Source organism: Schistosoma mansoni, chromosome W (genome assembly GCF_000237925.1).
Source record: "Schistosoma mansoni strain Puerto Rico chromosome W, complete genome".
Classification (NCBI taxonomy): domain Eukaryota; kingdom Metazoa; phylum Platyhelminthes; class Trematoda; order Strigeidida; family Schistosomatidae; genus Schistosoma; species Schistosoma mansoni.
The window spans coordinates 17,437,543-17,457,927 of record NC_031502.1 but is presented as its reverse complement, the minus strand read 5'-3'; the positions used below and the strand labels follow the sequence as shown (position 1 = coordinate 17,457,927).

General features: G+C 40.8%; 2 protein-coding genes across 2 annotated transcripts; both read right to left on the bottom strand.

The window, feature by feature from the left end:
• Positions 1-584: 584 nt before the first annotated feature.
• On the bottom strand, positions 585-4,079 carry Smp_078410 (putative pre-mRNA splicing factor; the record flags this gene model as incomplete). Its single annotated transcript, XM_018788812.1, has 3 exons — positions 585-780; positions 2,812-3,202; positions 4,049-4,079. The coding sequence occupies 3 exons, from the start codon at positions 4,077-4,079 to the stop codon at positions 585-587; spliced, it is 618 nt and encodes a 205-aa protein (XP_018654317.1).
• Positions 4,080-14,188: 10,109 nt separating this feature from the next.
• Positions 14,189-19,826, bottom strand: Smp_164470 (putative pre-mRNA splicing factor; the record flags this gene model as incomplete). The annotated part of the gene is made up of 5 exons (XM_018788811.1): positions 14,189-14,425; positions 16,310-16,516; positions 17,728-17,868; positions 17,910-18,254; positions 19,593-19,826. 5 exons carry the CDS (start codon positions 19,824-19,826, stop codon positions 14,189-14,191), a joined length of 1,164 nt encoding a protein of 387 aa, XP_018654316.1.
• Positions 19,827-20,385: the final 559 nt, after the last annotated feature.

Sequence of the window (20,385 nt, the reverse complement as noted above, 5' to 3'; positions counted from 1 at the left end):
CATAAGCAACAACATTTTGAAGTAGCAGGGTATGTATAAATCCACGATATTTAAACAAACATGAGTCATCGGAAGTTGCTAATCTGTTAAGTTGAGAGTAGCAGCTGTATCTGATATCTGTAAGGAATTCTTCGAGCTGACAACCCATAAGCGAGTATAATTTACTGCACTATTTCCTTGTTGTTATTTTATTGGTTAACTAAAATCTCTCTTTATTGAGTGATGCAATTATTATTTATTCGGTCATATGTTCATACTTGTATTTAACGTAGACTACCCTTTATTAGTATCATCATTACGAATGTACTTTGTAGCTGAAACTATATTTTATTTAATGGCTGACCGCACACATATATAACTCCATATTCTGAGAAGCTAACACAATCTTCTGACTTTATTCCAGTTTGCCTGCGCATTTACAACGGTAGTACAACCAATCCAAATAATAAATACTCTTTAGCATGTAATACCTAGCTGGTACTGAAGTTTATTCTGACGAAATTAATCGCATTAGCTCACTTACCTTCAGAAAAAATATTATTTACATAAAATAAAATAATTTAATTAGTAATATTAGAGACTATCTACCTCGTTCCATGATTTCGTTCAAAATAAGTAGCACGTAGCCAGATACTTTTCTTTGTAGGAAAATGAGCCAATGCTACAGCATAAATAGCACGAGCACATTCTATTGCACCGCTAGTAGCACAATTCTCTGCATCCGACAACCATGTATGTTTTTTATCTTGTTCTTCTAAACCATATCCTATAATAGCTTTACTAAAAAATCAACAAAGATAATAGAATACATACAAATTTTTACTTAAGTAAGATATATAAACTTTATCAAATCATAATTAAGTTGAAGTGGATTTTTTGAAAATCCTCTTTTCAATTAGCAGGAAGCCTAACGCATCCCCTTTGGGAAGTGCATTGATTATACTGAATAACTATTCATTTTTCTCATATACTAAGATTTGCCACTCAGAAACTTAGTAAAATCTAGTGGCACAGAGCTATTCAGGACACGACTAACTTCTTACAAAACTGGGTCAAGTATACATATAGGTCACTCAGTATCTTGGTAATTAAGACTGTAAAATATGACATCAAGGGGTATTAGCAAGGATTTGAATAACTTGCTGTTGACATCAATAACTGAAGCACTGAACAATTTAGGTATCCAATGTGCATAAAAAATAAGGACGAATGATTGCAATTGTCACCTAAATTACGAGCATGAATCAGTTAATCATGATCATAGCGTCTACACCTAAACCCCTTTAATTTTAATTTCCAAACGAGCCTTCCAAACGTTATGGTACAGTCCGCTCTCCCTCTAAAAATGCTCTCATATGACCACGGGTATATAACCACTGCCAAGGAAGGGCTATTCACTGCCTTCTCGCGGTGGTAGCATTTATTATTATTATCGTTGTTATTATTATGAAATGCAAACATTGGTACAAAGGGGCACCAAATATATATACATCACACAAGCCACTTGATTTGTGTGTGGGCCGTGATGCTTCCCGGGTGCCCAGACCGAAGCAGGTGGTTTTCTTAGGGGGCCACACCACGAGCCTTCGACCTAAAGGTCTGATCCACAAGGCAATGGAGCAACGTTGGGAGATGCAGTCCCGTGGTAGCCGGTGACTAACAATTGGTTCGTACGCCATTTGTTCTCTCAGGATCCTGGAGCCCCTGTGCACCACTGGTTTGGAATTTGGGTTTTCCAACTCGCCTAGGTGGATCCTCCATATCCACCAACCCGGTTAAAGCACAGCACATTCGCTTTTCGTCCTCTCAACTTCGTAAACACCCTCTCCACAAGAAGGCGGTGAGTAGGACTTCCATGGTCGTGGCTGTATACGCGTGACCATGTGAGAGAATTTCGAGGAGAGTGGAATCTCCTCACCCTCGAGAGTAGCAGGGCATTGTTTATGAAATCGAGAGAATAAAAAGTGAATGTCCGACGCTTTAACGGAGTTACTAGGCATGGAGGATCCACCTAGGAGAGTTGAAAATCCCTGACTTCAAACTAATGGTGAGCAGGGGCTCCAGAGTCTAGAGTAAGAGAACGGAGTATGAAATTATTCTCAATCACCGGTTACCATGGGACTGCATTTTCTAACGTTGCTCCACTGCCTTGTGGATTAGACCTTTGGGCCAAAGGTTGAAGGAGCGGGTCTCAAAGAAAACCCCCCACTACGGTCTGGGCGGTAGGGTACTATACTAGCCCACACACAACTTCAGTGATTTGTGTGGGGCATACATATTTTGATGACCATTTGTACGAACGTTTATGTGTTTAAATAAATAAATAGCTCTAATAACTAATGTCTTGCTTCAATGATTGTCTAACGATCGGTTTATTTATTACTCCTCAATAAGTAATGCTGCCACAAGTAATTAAAGAAATGAAGAATACTTAGTTCTTCACTGGTGATTGAAAAAGGATGATAAATCTTAATAAATAGGGTCCCCCTGAAAACGATTATATATATATATATATATATATATATATATATATATATATATAGGAATGATAACGATGCTCTTTTACGGACACGACATTATCTAACTGAAGCCCCTCTAATAGCAGTTGAAAAAATTGAGCGAATGTCATGAATCAAAGCTGTGATAATTGAACTTAGACAAAAGTTAATATCTGTATTGTCTCACTCACTTGACTAAGGACCACATACAAATTCAAAACTGACAAATAACCATTACAAGATAAAGTTTACTAAGATTGATAATTCAAGAATAAGGAAGCTAGCTGTGTACAGAAATTAATTAAAAACCTACATTATAGCTTGAGCGGTAAGAACACTCTTAGCTTTTTCACATTCCTCTGCATCTTTAATCCACTGGTCACGATTAATTTCAACCATATTTGCTTGTAAAGACGCGACACCACGGTCAACAATTTTCTGTACCATATTCTGGTTTCCTTGAGCCTCCTCTAAACGTGTGGCTGCAAACCAAATTTGTCTGTCTGTAGGAATGCTTTCGCGAGCTTTATTCAAAACAACTCTAGCTTGTTCATAAGTTTCCAGACGAGCTAATGCAAGCCATAATTCAACAGATGTTGGACAACATTCAACAGCTAAAGATAACATTAGTCGGGCATCATCTTCATCCTCTAATTCAACTGCCAATTTCCACAACCTTACAGAGTTCGGAACTTGTTCTAATGCTGAATTGAAAATGTGAAGAAAAACAAATCCACTAATTTTAAAATAGCTGCTTATGAAAATTTCACACAATGATTCAGTAAAATGAGTTCATAGCTGCTGTGTTCATGTAAAAGAAAGCTAAAAGTATGACCCATCCTTCATGAATCCCTTACATTTAAAAACTGTAACTTTGAATTCAAAAGAAACATTGAGAATGTAAGTGGAATTTATAATATATGGTTAGTTGTCGAGCAATAACCATGATTAGTTTTCGCGTCATTTCTGGTTTAGTAGGATAGTTAAAATACTCTTCCGGACGAAGTTGCATGAACAAATCACGTTCGTTTTGTGCAATGTATTTGTTACCGGTGAAAACGTATATTATCCAAATAGTTAGATAAGTTCTCGTGTACTATTAAGTTTTTATAACTGATAAACTTAACATTACGCCACTTACATTATTCACTTATTACAAAGATCTATAATTTCACAATATTTTTTTATCTAAGAGGTTTTGTGGAAACTATGTGCACACTGAAAGCCATATTCCCCATGAACTGGCAATAACTGTAGTACCACTGAAAACTAGGAAGTACTGAACAATTATTTACCCTAGTTTGCGATTCTTTGCACACTGGCAACCCTACAAAGACTAGAGCCTCAAACATTCGAGTATTATGATGAGGACGATACCATTCGGGTACTGGGTTGGAATTTAATGGGACATCGTTTTAACTTTATCTCACTTTTGATATAACCAGATCTTCACCCGCCATCAGCGAGTTAGTGATGTTATGAATAACGGCCTAACTTCTATAATGATGAGTTGACTGAAGTTGGAAATGGCTAAACAGTAACGCACATACAGTAAGGTCTGAGCGTCGTGTTATACCGCATGATATTGTAATCGGATACGTCGAAGAAGTCTCGAACAATAATATAACAACTATCAAGTCATCTGGTTTTTCGTGATTCGCTAGCTGGTAACAATTCGTGACGGGAGCCAGCCATATTTTTTTCAAATAATTGCAGTTATTTCCCTAGAAGGAGTCAGTCACACACAACGTAGAAACTGGAACATGTGTACATTGGTCCAAGTTACCACAAACCATTAGAACGGTGAGAAGAAACTGTCAGGCCGAATCCCGGAATAGTAGATGTAATAACAGTATTAGTAATGGTAGAAAAGATTAGGCATAGACGATATCATAAAAGAAAATATAGATTAGTGTGATGGTGAAAGCATCTGTAAGGTAGTTTAGAAAATTAGGATCAAAGAAAAGACAAAGAGTAGGTCCACCTGCATCAATACGATCAATTCTGAGCCATTTCACAGTGTCCAACTATTGGTTACGATAATAATCATCATCCGTTACAACGTATCTTCTACTCTTAATGGCCACGTTTCAATCCTAATGGGTATTCTTAGTGTAGTTTTCCTGCGTCCAGTGAGGCTCAGACAAATGCGTGCTCGTATTAAAGCGTGATCAGAGTCAAAATATGTATTCCAATACGAGCAACAATCTTCTATCGAGCCACTCCAATGATGACTGATGGCAATATGGTCTATTTGAGTCCATCGTTGGTTTGGTGAAGGTGGTCGCCATGTCAGACGATGTCTCTCCTTACGCTTCAGATTAGTGCTTGCTAAAAATAAACGATTGTCTGAACATAGTTGCAACAGACGTTCACCATTATCTGTTCGTTAAGCCGGAATACCAAAATACCCACATAAATGTCTTTTTGTTTGGTTTAAGCTGCCTAATTGAGTATTAAAGTCACCCGCTACGAGTACTTTGAGCGCTTAGCTTTTCGAAGAAGTTCAGAGGGCTTTCTGGACAAGTCATCTTTCACTTCATCTGGGCTGCAGTCAGTGGGAGCGTAGACAGAAACGACGAAAAGGCAACGACGTGTGACCCCATCATTCCGAGGTCTCACGGAGCCATTTGGCCGGACATCACATAGGCGACTGTTAACGGAGATCCATTCTAATAGTGCTTGTTCTGCCCTTGTACTAAGTGCCATGCCTACACCTGACAGTCCACGAGAACTAGCCATCGGGTCGCCAGATACACGGAGGGTGTATCTCGTCGGTTTTCTGTTTTGGTGAGGTATGGTCGATTGAATGACCACACTAGGATCCTGTATGCGTGTTTCGGAGACACAGAATTCATCAATCGTACGAGATTCTAGGGTTTTAGCCAAGGACGCCTGTTGACCGATTTGACATAGGGTACATACGTTGAAGGCTCCAATGTGTAGTTTGAACCGAGGTTTCAGTAAATCTGAGACAATGTTTCACGCACTAGAATCGTTGGCCATGGTGATACTTGAGGTAGAAGCCAAGAGAGGAAGTTTAGAGTTGAAAGTCTAGGTAGAAGGAATAGTAGGAATTGAAGAAGGGGATTGATTTTGAATACAGTGATCTTGAGTGCTGTTAGAGGTATGAGGGCAGTTATCACTTCCCTGTCACCCACACCGTGGAAGGGTTTTTCTAGAGGTAAGTAGTATATATCGTGAGTCAGGAATAGAATATCTGGCAGCAGAAGACTGAGAAGATCGAGAAGGGAAGAACAGAAACAGAAAGCATTTGGTGTGGAAATCCAGGAACAATGAAGTCTGAGATCATTAATGAACATTTTGCAAATGAAGTGTCAGAGTATGGCTTTTCTATTTTATCAAGCAACTTTGTAATTTGTGTCAAATACATAATCGGTTATCCTCACCTGTGTTCTCCTTCACTACATTTGGTGTCACTGCCTCCACTAAGGATGAAGATTTCATGGCCGAAGGAATTCGAGGACAGAGATGTGCTGAACTTCCTGGAGGAGTTTGAGGCTGTGGCAGAGCTGGTGGGAGTGAAGGAGCCTAAGGTGAAGATGGTGGTGCCGGAGACACTGCTGAGGGCCAAGGCGAAAGCTGTATATGACAGCTTGAACGGTGCTGGCGAGAGGACGACATAGGAGGCAGTCACTAAACGGTTGATCGCGGAGTTCGACAGCCCAGTGGACAGGGAAGAAGCACTGCAGAGGTTCCGAGTGGCGAAGGTGCCGATTGATGGTGACCCACTGGTGCTGGCCGTGGAGCTTACCAGGTTGTTGCGCCACGCGCTACCGAATTCGGATGAGGAGTAGGAGGCACAGTTGCTGGTGTCGCATTTTATCGAGAGCGTGCCCGTTACTGTTTCCCAGCAGCTGAGACTGGTAAACGCCGTACAACCTATGGATATCAGTGAGCTTGAGAAGGTGACGCGACAGTAGCTCCGGTCGCGTGTGGAAGTCAGGAGATAAATAGTACCGAGAAGGCGTAGGAGCTGCAGCATGAGATTGCGGTATTACGAGGGAATCATAAAGGGGATAATAAGTGTTACGCTTGTGGAGGGACAGGACACTGGAAGATAAACTGTCCAACAAGGCGAAAACGGAGATATTTTAGACGTTATAACGCGTGTTCTTTCTACCCTAGGAATATGGGGGTTGTTTCACTGGTAGACAGAAGGACAGTCTACACAAGAATGAACATAAGTGAACGAGATTCAGTGTGCCTAATCGAGATAGGGGCAGCAGTATCGTTAATAAGTAAGGAGCAATGTAAGAGACTCAAGCCGTGTACCTTAGCAGTCCACACCATAGGAGGGCACATGTTAGAGGTATTTGATGTGTCTAATAGTATCGTAAAAGTGGGTGGTGCTGAGATAAATTTCCTATTCATGGTAACTGCAAGCCTATCGAGACCGATATTAGGAGCAGATTTCCTAAGAGAAGTAAAAGCAATAGTTGACTTAAGAAGAGGTAAGGTGGTCAAAAAGTACGGTTCGTTCCCAATACATGAATGTAGCGAAGTGGCTGAGGTAAGAGTGGCAACAGCCGTTTCAACGAAGAATCCAAACATTAACGAGTTGCGTACAAAGTATGCGAAACTGTTTACTGAAGAAGGAGAGCTGTACAGATTTTGCGACAAAGTAAAGCACGAAATCCCGATAAAGAACGATGGAGTAAGTATATTTGCAACACGTCGTGTCCCTGTGCATTTAGAGGCTGAGGTAAATCGACAGGTCCAAAAGATGTTGAAAGAAGGTATAATGGGGGAAGCGGACAGCCCATATAGCTCACCGATACTCTTGGTAAAGAAAGCGAATAAAAAGTATAAATTTTGTGTCGATTTTAGAGAACTCAATAATATAACAGAACTGAAACCCTGGGCAATGCCAACAGTAGTGGAAACATTAGATAGGCTGAGGAATGCTACGGAGTTTAGAGTACCGGATTTGCAGTCAGGTTATCGGCAACTGCCTACAAAAGAGAGCGGTCGAAGTAAGACAGCATTTACTGTACGTGACAAACAGTATCCATTTAGACGAATATCGTTTGGATTGGCGGGTGCACCGTTTACGTTCAGAAGATTAGTGTCGTTACTGCTCAGGGATCTAGATAATGTCGACGATGTAGTTGTGTACAGCTAGACAGAAATAGGTCACGTCAAGCATGTGGAAGCGGCCCCCAAATGCCCTGGCACGGCCGAGAGTAGGGAGAGTCCGCACTCCCTCTCCAAATGCTCTCACATGGCCACGCGTTTATAGCCCCTGCCAGGGAAGTCCTACTCATTGCCTTCTCGTAGCGTGGGTGTTGTTCACGAAAGTGAGAGGACGAAAAGCGAATGCCCGGCACTTTGACCGGGTTGGTGGACACGGAAAGTCCACCTAGGGGAGTTGGAAAACCCTGATTCCAAACCAATGGTGCACATGGGTTCCAGTATCCTGAGGGAACAAATGGCGTATGAACCTATTGTTGGTCACCGGCTACCATAGGACTGCATCTCCTAACGATGCTCCACTGCCTTGTGGATCAGACCTTTTGGTCAAAGGCTCGGGGTGTGGCCCCCTAAGAAAACCACCTGCTTCGGTTTGGGCACCCGGGCAGTATCACAGCCCTCACGCAAATAAATGAAATGATACATTCAACTGACAATTCTATTCTCGCTCATACTAGAAACAAAACAATTTGCATTATTACTATTATTGTTATTATTATTATTATTTTTACCATATCGCTAACTCACCCCCTTTTATCCCCAATTTGTGTAACCTTACTTTTCAACTTATTCAGCAGCTCGCTCATGGTGGAAACTCTGTCCTATCTAAACGATCTCCAGTCACTGTCTGGTTGAAAGTGAATGCTTCACCGATTATGAATACTAAAGCAGTCTTTCTGAAACCACGTACGCCGTTCAAGCTGGCTTCCTTCAACGTTCGCACACTAATGCAGATCGGACAACAGATGGGGCTGGCTTTGTCTTTAGGAAGTCTTAATGTTGATGTTTGCTGTCTATCCGAGACCCGTATTCAAGACTCTAGTGAAGTACTGCAAATTCGCTCTCCATCTGTCGCCTCGAAAAGCTTGTTCCACGTGCGCTTATCCGGGGACCCTGTGGCATCCTCGTCTGGTCTTGCTGGCGTTGGTGTCGCACTAAGCGCTAGAGCTGAGGCAGCACTAATCGATTGGATCCCTATTAACAATCGGTTATGTGCTGTTAGATTAGAAAGTTCCATCAAAGTGAGAAGAAATCGGCGTGAGAAACGGTGTCTTTTCGTTATCTCCGCCTATGCCCCGACAGATTGCAGTCCGGATGCAATCAAGGATGAGTTTTACCATCAGTTAACAGTTCTTCTCCAGAAAGCGCGTTCGACAGATATTGTAGTAGTAGCCGGAGACTTGAATGCACAGGTCGGGCGTCTAGGCACAGAAGAGAGTCGTTTAGGTGGCCGATGTGGACTTGTTGGTCGCAGGACAGATAACGGGGACCGTTTGCTGCAACTGTGCACAGACCACAACCTGTTTCTGGCCAGCACTAACTTCCGGCACAGTCATCGCCGGTGTGCCACTTGGCGTCCTCCCTCTGCATCCCAAGCCTGGACTCAGATTGATCACATCGCGATCAGCTACCGCTGACGTGGTTGTGTACAAGACTGCCGCTCCTTTTGGAGTACCTATCTGGAGTCTGATCATGCCCTGGTCTGCGCCAATCTTACCTTACTTTTCAGTGGCCGAAGGAATGACCGCCATCAACGGATCGATGTTAGTAAACTGGCTGCAACTTCTGTTGCAAGTAAGTATCGAGCGGAGCTAGCTTCTAGGCTAGCTACCATTCCACCGAAAAGTATAGATGAGTATTGGTTGCAACTTCATGACGCCATGAAAATGGCGAGTAAAGCCGCTTGCGGCTTCGCGAAATGTCCCGCTTATAAGCACTGGGTTTCTTCAGGCTCCTTACAACTGATGGAAGCCCGTCGGTCTACTCCGGGTCACCGTGAGTTTGACCACAAACGAAGGCTGTTACGCTACGAAATTGGGCAAAGCTTGTGTAAGGACCGAGAAGCCTGGTGGTCGGAGCGTGCTAATGAGATGGAAGCAGCAGCTGCATCTGGTAACTGCCGGAAGCTCTTCCAACTCATCTGAGCCACTGGCAGCAAGAAGTCTGGTTTGAGTGAAACAATCTACGAGGATGATGGGATGCCAATCACTAACATCTGTCGACGTCTTGGACGATGGGCGGAATTTTTCGAAGGGCAGTTCAACTGGCCTGCTGCTCCGGCAACATCAACCAGTTTGCCCTGCCCCCCATGGCCGGTGACGACCGATCCACCAGACGAGGCGGAAGTCCGCAAGGAACTCCGACTCTTGAAGCGCTACAAATCACCGGACCCAGATGACTTACCTCCGGCTCTTTCTAAAGATGGTGGTGACCTTCTGGCTAAGGAACTGACTGCGTTGTTTGGAAAGGTTTGGGAGGAAGAAAGTGTTCCAACATCATGGAATGAGTCGATAGTCGTCCCTATCTTTAAAAAGGGTTCACGTTGTTCCTGCAATAACTACCGGGGGATAAGTCTACTTCCGATTGCGTCCAAACTATTGGCTTCTATCATTCTTCGTAGGTTGTTTAAAACCCGAGAACGATTGACTCGCGAGGAACAGGCTGGTTTTCGTTCTGGTGGAGGATGCATTGATCACATCTTCACCCTCCGCCAAATGTTAGAACACCGTCATACTTATCGCAGGCCAACAATCGTAGTGTTTCTTGATATCAGGGCTGCCTTCGATTCGTTGGACAGGACTGTTCTCTGGGATTGTCTATTGAAGAAGGGTGTGCCTGAGAAGTTCATTAACATCTTAAAGGCCCTGTATACGAACACCTCAGGCAGAGTGAGGGCATACAACCACCTTTCTCCCTTGTTCCATTCGAGCAGTGGGGTTAGGCAGGGTTGCCCGATCTCACCATTCCTCTCCAACTTTGCCATCGACGACATCCTGGAAACAGCTCTGATGGATGTAAGTAATGGCGGTGTGGATCTGCTGCCTGGAGAACGACTTCTCGACCTTGAGTATGCGGATGATATTGTCTTACTGTGCGATAATGCCCAAGCCATGCAATCCGCACTTAATCAGTTGGCAATCAGTGTCCGCAGGTACGGCATGTGCTTTGCACCCTCCAAGTGCAAAGTACTCCTACGAGACTGGCAGGATTCTCATCCTGTACTCACCCTAGATGGTGAGCAGATTGAAGTAGTTGAGAAGTTCGTGTATCTAGGTAGCTACATAAGTGCTGGTGGTGGCGTGAGTGATGAGATTGATGCATGTATAATGAAAGCTGGAGCGGCTTATGCCAATCTGGGCCATCTTTGGCGCCTTCGTGATGTTAGTCTGGCTGTAAAAGGTCGGATCTACAACGCGTCGGTGAGAGCAGTTTTGCTCCATGCTTGTGAAACCTGGCCTCTCCGAGTTGAGGATGTTAGACGTCTCTCTGTGTTCGATCATCGTTGTCTCCGAAGGATTGCTGACATCCAGTGGCAACACCATGTTAGTAATGCAGAGGTTCGGCATCGTGTGTTCGGGCGCAGAGACGATAATTCAATTGGTGTCACCATCTTGAAACACCGACTTCGGTGGCTTGGACATGTTTTACGAATGTCGTCCCAGAGACTTCCACGTCGTGCATTATTTGCCGACCCTGGGACTGGTTGGAAAAAGCGGAGAGGAGGTCAGTGTATGACATGGTGTCGTGGTATGAAAGAAAGTTGCAAAGGGCTAGCTTCTGTTGGTCCTTCACGACTCCCTGGCTGGGGTCCGAGAGATGGTGCAACACAGTGGCTAGAGACGTTATCAGATATGGCTCAGAATAGAAGCCAGTGGCGATCCTGCTGCAACCTTCTTTTACTTTCTTCATAAAGAGTGGCTATAACTTTCTTAACTGAGAGAGCTCTTCTGGTTGTACATTTCAGTTCCACCCCCATCATTACTCTTCTCTTTTTTTCCTTATTTTATATATACACACCTTCTTCCTTCTCCTCCCATTTTCATTATTTTGTGTGGCGCATATGTATCCGGTGCCCTTTGTACCAATATGTGATTAATTAAATAAATGTGGAAGCGGTCTTAAAGCGAATTGAAGAATTCGGACTTCGAATTAATAAGGACAAGTCGCAGATAGCGAAAAGTAACATCACGTTGTTGGGGCATAAAGTAGGAAATGGAGAAATAAAACCACTGCCGGAGAAAATTTTAACTATAAAGAACATTGCAGTACCTAACTCGAAAAGGAAATTGAGACAGTTTCTGGGAAGGGCGGCGTTCTACAGTCGGTTCGTCAAGAACTTCAAAGAAATACCAGCACCCCTATATAAGTTGTTGAGTAACACTAAGTTTACGTGGGCTGAAACCGCCCAACAAACGCTCAATCAAATCAAACCCCCAGATGACGCTCAGACTGCTTGAACCCGAGAAACTGTTTACAGTGGCTACAGATGCAAGTAATCATGGTATAGGTGCCGTTTTGAGTCAGTCTGATAGAGTGGTGGAATACGCGAGTCGCGTTCTCACGCCTGCTGAACAGAAGTATTCAACAATCGAAAAGGAGTGTTTAGCAATTGTGTGGGCAGTAGACAAGTGGAGACCGTACCTTTTAGGTAGACGATTTCACATCGAGACTGACCATAAACCCCTACAGTGGCTAAAAACAGCAAGAGACCCCGTGGGAAGTTGGCGCGATGGATGATACGTCTGCAGGAGTATGACTTCAGTATCGGCCATGTTCCAGGAAAGCAAAACATAATGGCGGACTACTTATCAAGACCAGACATAGAAGCAGAGCTTCCATTGACAGCACACGCGGTGAATAGTATAGAGGGAGACCCACTACAACTCATCCGGCAGCAGAAATCTGACCCTAAACTTTGAGAGGTAGAGTGACAAAAGAGAGAACAGACGTTGATAAACGAGCAATGGACAAGGAGGTAATAATGTTGCTTCAGCAAAAGAAAAGACAGAGTGAACGCATATGAAGCACTGGTCTGGCAGGACAATGACAAAAATTGGGTGGCTGTGATCCCGAAAGACTAGCGGCGTAAGATGATACATGAGTGTCACCAGGTAGCGCATACAGGTGTCTCAGGAACAACGGATTTACTACGACAAAGCGCATACTGGCCAGGAATGAGAGACGATGTGGCCCAATACGTGTCAACTTGCCAGCAGTGCCAACTAACGAAAAGCGATCGATACAAATAACCGCCATCGCAGTCAGTCGCAGTAACTTTAGTCGGTGATCTATGGTCGGTGGATGTGATGGAACCGTTTCCATAGACGGCTAACGGCAACCAATACCTGCTAGTGATGACAGAACATGCTACACGGTGGGTAGATGCCCTACCCATTGCAGAATAGCGGGCAAAAACAGTAACCGAAGTAGAAATCCGGCATATTGTAAAGTAACACGGAATACCGATAATGATTTTAACCGAACAGGGTCCCTGTTTTATAAGTGACGATTTTAAGGCCCGTCTAAAGCAGTTTGGCATCAAGAGGATACAAACTACACCGTATCACCTTCAGACGAACGGGTTTACGGAAAGAAACAACCGGACGTTAAAAGAATAGTTAGCATCTAAAGGCGGGAATTGAGAGAAAGAGTTAAAATTAATTTTGCTGGTGCATGATGTCTCCATACAAGGAACAACCAAGAAGTCACCTTTCCTACGTATGTATGGTAAGCAGTCACGGCTTCCAATGCATAATAAGACCTGGCCACAACAACAGAAATTGACAACAACAAGATTAAGAAAAGAGAGGAGGGAGGCAATAAGGAACGTGGAGAAGAAACAAATATAAGACATAGAGAAGGTGGAACATCAGAGGAGAACGTGGAAGCCTTTTGCAGTAGGGGACCTGGTAAAGTGTAGAGAACGGAAAGGTAACATATCAAGGGGACCAGGGTCAGGAAAGTTGATCCCGAAGTGAGAAGGACCGTAGACTGTCACGGAGAGACGTGGCTCGGTTTACACGATCCGGCGAGAAGACAAGCAGAAGCGTGTAAATGTCAGTCAACTGCAGAGATGGTTTTTCTATTTTACCAAAGAACTTTGTAATTTGTGCCGAATACATAATCGGTTGTCCTCACTTGTGTCCTCCTTCACTACAGTAGGATACTAGTAACCTACAAATATTCTCTATTTTTAAAGGCTATTCTTCCCGGTCATAAAGCATAAGAGAGTGAACTGGTGCTCAGCATACTCATTTTTTAGTTGACAAACGGTTGTCTCGCCTAGGCCACATGTGATGTAAATAGGTAAAGTCCAACTGAGCTTTCTGAATTCGTGCTCAGACTTCGTCAGACACCAACATACTAGGGGTGACGAGACTTCCAATATAAGTGAAGTGGTCTACACGCCCAACTACTACATGTCCTATCATTAGCTCAGGGACTGAGAAACCAGCCCTAAGACACCATCGAAATGGACAGGAAATTCCGATTGCTATGATGAAACAATTGATTATTTTTCCACTAAACAAACAGTGCCCAATGATTTAAACATCTATAGGATTGGACCCTGTATAACCCACCTCACTTTCAATAGGCGGGTAATCTTCTAGCATTTGTACAATTGTGGTTCGAAGTCAAACACATGAAAGTGAGACTGACTACTGAGTTTTATTATAGTTTAAAACAAAAGTCGTTTACAACAATAAAATATCTGAAAACCTACCCTTTTTAAATACAACTTTTTTAGCTTTATGCTCTGTTTCTAAGTCGGCTGCTTTTACCCATAAACGGACTGACTGAGGTAAATGACGTATAGCTTGAGCTACAACAGATTTTGCTTGTTCAGATGGTACTAACCGTGCTGCTTCGAGCCAAATATCTTCTGATTTAGGGCATTCTTCACATCCACTAAGAATTAAATTGCGCGCAACCTTTATTCCACAGAAAATTAAAGAAGTTTATAAGCTATATTGACAGGATAAAAGTTACCAGTACATAGTTTTAACCATGCAATCAAATAATGTGGAATCAATACGATCAGTTTAGAAAATCTCGCTTTTTAAGGGAAATAATATACTGATATAAATAATTATGTATGAACAAAGTAGTAGTTGCGTATGCATTTAAATAATATTAATATATAATTAGCTAAGTGCTTAGTAAGTTTGTAGCTTTGAATGCAAAGTATTTATTAGACCATCTTTTTTTCAAAGTTGAGTTTCGGAGGACAGACGTGTTTTCGTATAAACTTACGTATAATCAGCCATGAAACTATAGATATCATGTGAACGAGTTTTATAGTTGTACAATCAAGCGAATTCATAAGGTGAATTGGCCGAATTCAGCTACATTATGAGCTTCATCTAATTTCAATTATTGCCCATCTTTAATTAATGTAATGTAATTCTCAGGTTTATTCTTTAAGGTATCCTCAGATAGTTGCCTATATAATGAAATAGAAATAAACTAATGACCTGAAATTAGTTTTAATTAAAAGTACACTGGAAAAAGGGAAATGATAAGATGTAGTGTTATAGAAACTGTCTTTTTAAGTAATGGATTTGTAGTAACAAACTCCGACTAAAACCTATGTATTTGAACTTCATCTAGCTATTTATTTTACCATCCACTTTATTAAGCACGTAGGTTAAAACTCTATCTACTTCAGTGATCACATTGTGAGATTAGCCTATAAAAGTACATCAGCACCTATAACAAGACAATATGTAAATGGTTCTTTCCAGCTTGGGTTTAATGGGTTTCACTTATTTCAAGCACCGCCTCATTTCCCCAGCTATTCGACTGGTTCTCCCGGTCTGTCACATTGTCTGGACATTCTATGTACCTATGTTAATTGTTGCGCTGGTTGTCAGAATGAATAGCATTTAGGAACAACTGGACAGGAGAGCCCAGGACAGAGTTGCTTGGAGAATCCTGGTTGGAGCTCTGTGCTTCACGAAGGGTAACAGGCGTACGTAAGTAAATAATGAAAATAGTTACTACGCAATCGTCTATTGACAAAAATGTTTAGTGCTAGGTAAGATCCCTTAGGGACTAGACAGCTCAATGATTACATTTATATGTTTAATATTGGATAAATTGAGCTCAAGCTCATTTGGTATATTACAAAAGACTATATGAACATAATACTGAAAACTGCCAACAAATATATCTCAATTCTACAGCTTCTTAATAAGTTTTCAGACCAAGTTTAATATAATTGAGTGTCCATATTTTTCATTAAATCCATCCTAACTAACGCTTCTTATCAGTATTCTTGCTTGAAATAAACAAATGCTTCGTTAGAATACCTGTTATCTAGTTTAAAATATGGATCAAACACCAAGGATCACAGAATGTAGTAGACTTCTTTGATGTCAAGTTTTCTATGGTGAACAATGTAATTTCGGGATTTCCAAAGATATCGGAGATGGTATCAGTAGCGACAATTTGAATGAGAGCTCTCAAAAATTGGAGAGGTGGTTTGGTGTTACAGGTTTGAACCCTGCTCCATTTACTTTGTTTTGAGAAAACAAGCAATATCATTAGCCACACGAAAATCCCCCTTAAAACTGAATAAAAAATTTATACTTGATTAATGGGTTATGTTATTCACCCAATCCAGGATGACAGAATATGAAGTAAAACGTGGTATGGTCAGTATACCACCTGATTAGTTACTGAAATTATCCACTGACCAAGTCTCTATAGAATATACCACAGTAATTGCATGACAAAATGATACATTTAGTAAGTTAAGTACATGGAAGTTTATAAAATGGCTAAATATGAGATCAGTTTATGACTAAACTAACCTGGAGTTTACCAGCTATTTCTTCTAAACGAGCAGATGCAATCCATGCAGGAGCATGTTTAGGATTAGTTTCGCGTACCGATTTTAATAAGAGTCGAGCTTTTTTCATGTCGTTTATATCACCACCATGTTGAGGAATCATAGACTGTAGATCAGTTAAATACCCTTTAGGATCAACAACAGTTTGTCCTGATACACTGTCAGAAACCTAGTTATAAATGGATTGGAAGAAGTTATAAGGCGTCATAACAAATAATCAGCATAAAGCCTAGCAAAAGTGTGTATCAGTCCAAGTACCTATATCACATCACCACAATGAAGTAAAATCAACAAAACGAATGGCGGTGAAATCTAATTAAAGGCTAGAAGGACCAAACATTGAAGAATACGGTTCAAAAAAAGATCTGTATTCGAGAAACGGAAGGCATGAAATAATATTGAAGTTTGTGATTTAAGGAGAGATAAGGAGTGATTGTATCTAGGCCACTGTGACCGATTGTGAGCTACTTTATTTAACGTCTCAAAACACTGATTGCGATTATCGCGCGAACCCTAGTCTGATAGTCCTTATCTACCAGATTTCTTAAATCAACATTTGATGACTTCATGGACGAGTGGCATGTTTTGGTTTATTCGCCTCTGGTTTTCTTCCAACTCCGACACCAGCTAATATTGGGTGGCGATGTAGATGGTGGCTGGGTATACGTAACACAACCCAAAAACATCAGTCACCGAAGATTTCCAGTTTCATCAACTGATTTTCCCTATTCGCCTACTATCTGTCTATAATGGATTCAAAGCATTAGTTAAGACTGTTAGCCAATGTCTGCAAAGAACGAAGATCAATGGAGACTGCAAAAACGATTCTTCGGTCTGGGCGCCCGCACAGTATCACAGCCCACACACAAATTAAGTGACTTGTGTAGCGCATATGTATTCGGTGCCCCTTCGTACTAATATTTATGTGTTCAAATATATAAGTAAATAAGATTCTCAGTATATTTTCTTTATAAATTATGCAACCATACAGACATACAGAACTCACGTAATGTGTTTAAAAAACAAGTGGTGCTATTTTCATATCGGTGTAACAGCCTCAATAATCTTGTTATTAATGGCATAAATACATGAATGTTAGTAGCTTCACGAAAATACTACTTTAAAAAGTACTTGCGATTAGACGCAACTGTTTTCGGCTTGTAAAGTTATGTGCTTTACGGAAAGGTTTTACTTTTGTGTTCATTTTTGCGGAACTTATTTGCTGATATATCCAGCAAATGAACTCTGAGTGGTAGGAACTGTGCATTTCGGACCCCATTATAGACTGCACTGCTGTAGTTTGGTATTACTGAAGATTTTAAAACAGATAAAGTTAAGAATGAAATGAAACATTTAAGTGGACAACAGCAAGAAATGTACCTGTGTCAGCTTTATATCCATCAAAGAAGTACGTGCTTCACCAATTTTTTTCATATCAATATCCATTTGAGCTGTTTGTGAAGTAAAGGGTGTAGTTAAACCCCCTAAACTTTGTTCAATTACATCTACAGAAACATTGGTCTAAAACAGAAGAATTGAAATAGAATTATAAGATGACTTACTTGACCATCAGACAAGCCTTTTGCAATTATGCTATCTGGGATCGGAGTGAAACGTTCATATCTCGGGTTTCTTTGCTTCCTATTTCGTGAATCGCCAACTTCCGGTAAAGCATTCCATTCACTTTCAGATACACTCGCTAAATCACGCTTCAAATCCATGAACTGCTGTTGAATCTTTGGTCTTTCGCGACGGTACTTTTCGATCTCTTCGCGAAAACGTTTTTCTCTGTACTCCCGTCGTCTTTCATCCATTCTATCATCAATAGAAGCATAAATAGCATCTGCTTCTTGATCATCCTTCTCATAAGGATCTTTTGCACACAAACTACCACCATAGCCTGTAAACTAGATGCAAAATAATAAAGAAGATCCTATTTAAGCTAAAGATGGATACATATTGTAAGTATGGAGTGTTAGGCTGGTAGAAAAAACGTAAAATACAGCTGATGACAGGTTTCATCTAGTGTCACACTGGCAACTAAACGTGTGTGGCTCAGGAATAAGTGAAATGGGAGTATCGAATATATGATCTTTTAACATCTTACCACATCAAAAGTGTAATCACCTACCTAATGAATGAGTTGTATTTCATAGCATTATTTTGCACTTTTTACCACTGAGGATTAGTTGGCTTGAGCCAAAAAAACTGGTTCGTATTCACCATTTTATCATTATTATACACTCAACCCTCTATTATTTATCGCGAGAAACGCATTATTTCTCGGGGACTTTGAATAAGGGGAAACTTGAAAAAGTTCTGAATAAACATGTACATTAATCTCTCTTTTGTTTGACAAGTCGTTTAATTTTAAAGTTAACTTCGATAACTCCGAAAAATATTGAGTGAAATCATTTATTGTATTGTAAACGACATAGTTACTTTTTCTACCTAATTACTTCAGAAATGCACAAATTTCATGAGTCAGAAAGTACAGAAAACAGTTGAGGGGATTCCAAATAAGTAGAGACGAAATTGAAATAGGGTATAAGAATACAAACTAAATTTACTGACTATAAAAAACACTTTTCTCCTGTGGAGTGCAGTTATAATGTAAAGGTTGATAGTGCTACATTTTCCGAAGCCTCAGCAAATAGAATGAATATAAGTAATTAAACAGGATTAAAGACCGAGTGCCCAGGTCAATTAGCTGTAGAAAATGAACGCGGGATTAATGAATGAGACAGAGAAAAATAGGTTAGAAAGGACTAATTGATAAACACCGGTTAACGATATCTAGGAAGCCAGATTTTCAATGAGCATTGTTTGGTCCTTAGTGTTATCTTACTTTAACTAATAAACTTAGTACAAATGTAGAGTTTTTGTTTACTTGACATTTCGGATTTCAGCGTCTAACTCCTACTTATGATAATTATAATAAATATTCTCCTAAATTTCAATAACTTCTTAAAGCCAAACACCCCGAAGATTTTTAAACTTGACATATTCAACGCCTACATTTCGGCCAACAGAATAACTCATAAAATAGCATTACCAAACAATTATTTAATACAAGTTACAATTGAATCGTAAGCGTAAACAAAATATTTGATATTTTCTTTCGTGCACACATTTTCATATAGCTACAAATTGTCCTTGTATTTCTTGTGTATAGAAATAACGGCGGAAACTATATGTAGAACATTACAAAAAGCATTCCAAAACTATAACCGACAGATCTTTACCTCATCATAATTTGAATCGTTTAGGTCCTCCTCTTCCTCTTCCTGCTCCTTTCGACGTTTAGATGGAGCGACATGTCGTTCATCTGAAACATCATTAGCTTCACGGGCTGGACCAATATCAGATCTTGTAGTAAACGCTACAGCACCACGTCCTATGCCAGCAGCATATCCCAAGGGTGCTGGGAGTCCAATAAACTCCTTTCGCTTTTTAGTCACTAGAGTTTGGACTGACATTTTCACCTAGTGTTCCAGTATCTATCATAAAACATAGCAAACTCGAATGTTCGATAATTTTAAATGTTACTGAAATAAACCATAATGGTGTATCAAAAGATGTGGTTGGTCAATGAGCGAAGTTGGACGTCCAGCTATACTAAATCAGACTAATTTGTTTATAGGAGTGATCCTACTCTAATTTTACCAATATTTAAATGCTTATACATCGTTTTAATTAAATCTCGGTAGATCTAATATAGTTCCTAATTATCGGTTGGATAATTGATCAATTTATGTACCCTGTGATTTAGTATCATGGTCCAGTATTATATTCCTTCCCTTATAAAAAAACAAACAGCTCTACTGCTAACAAAATACATAACAAACGAAGCAGATAAGTTTACTAATATAGTCGTAAGAAGTATAGAACTATTTAACCGCTTGAGTACAATTAATTACTCAAACTACGTAGTATCAGGAAGGTGAAGAAATAGGTTCTTGTCTTGAACCCGAGTATTGTAACTCTTATCTAATTGAAGTGAATTACATACTGATGATAATTTCCTAACAAAAACTG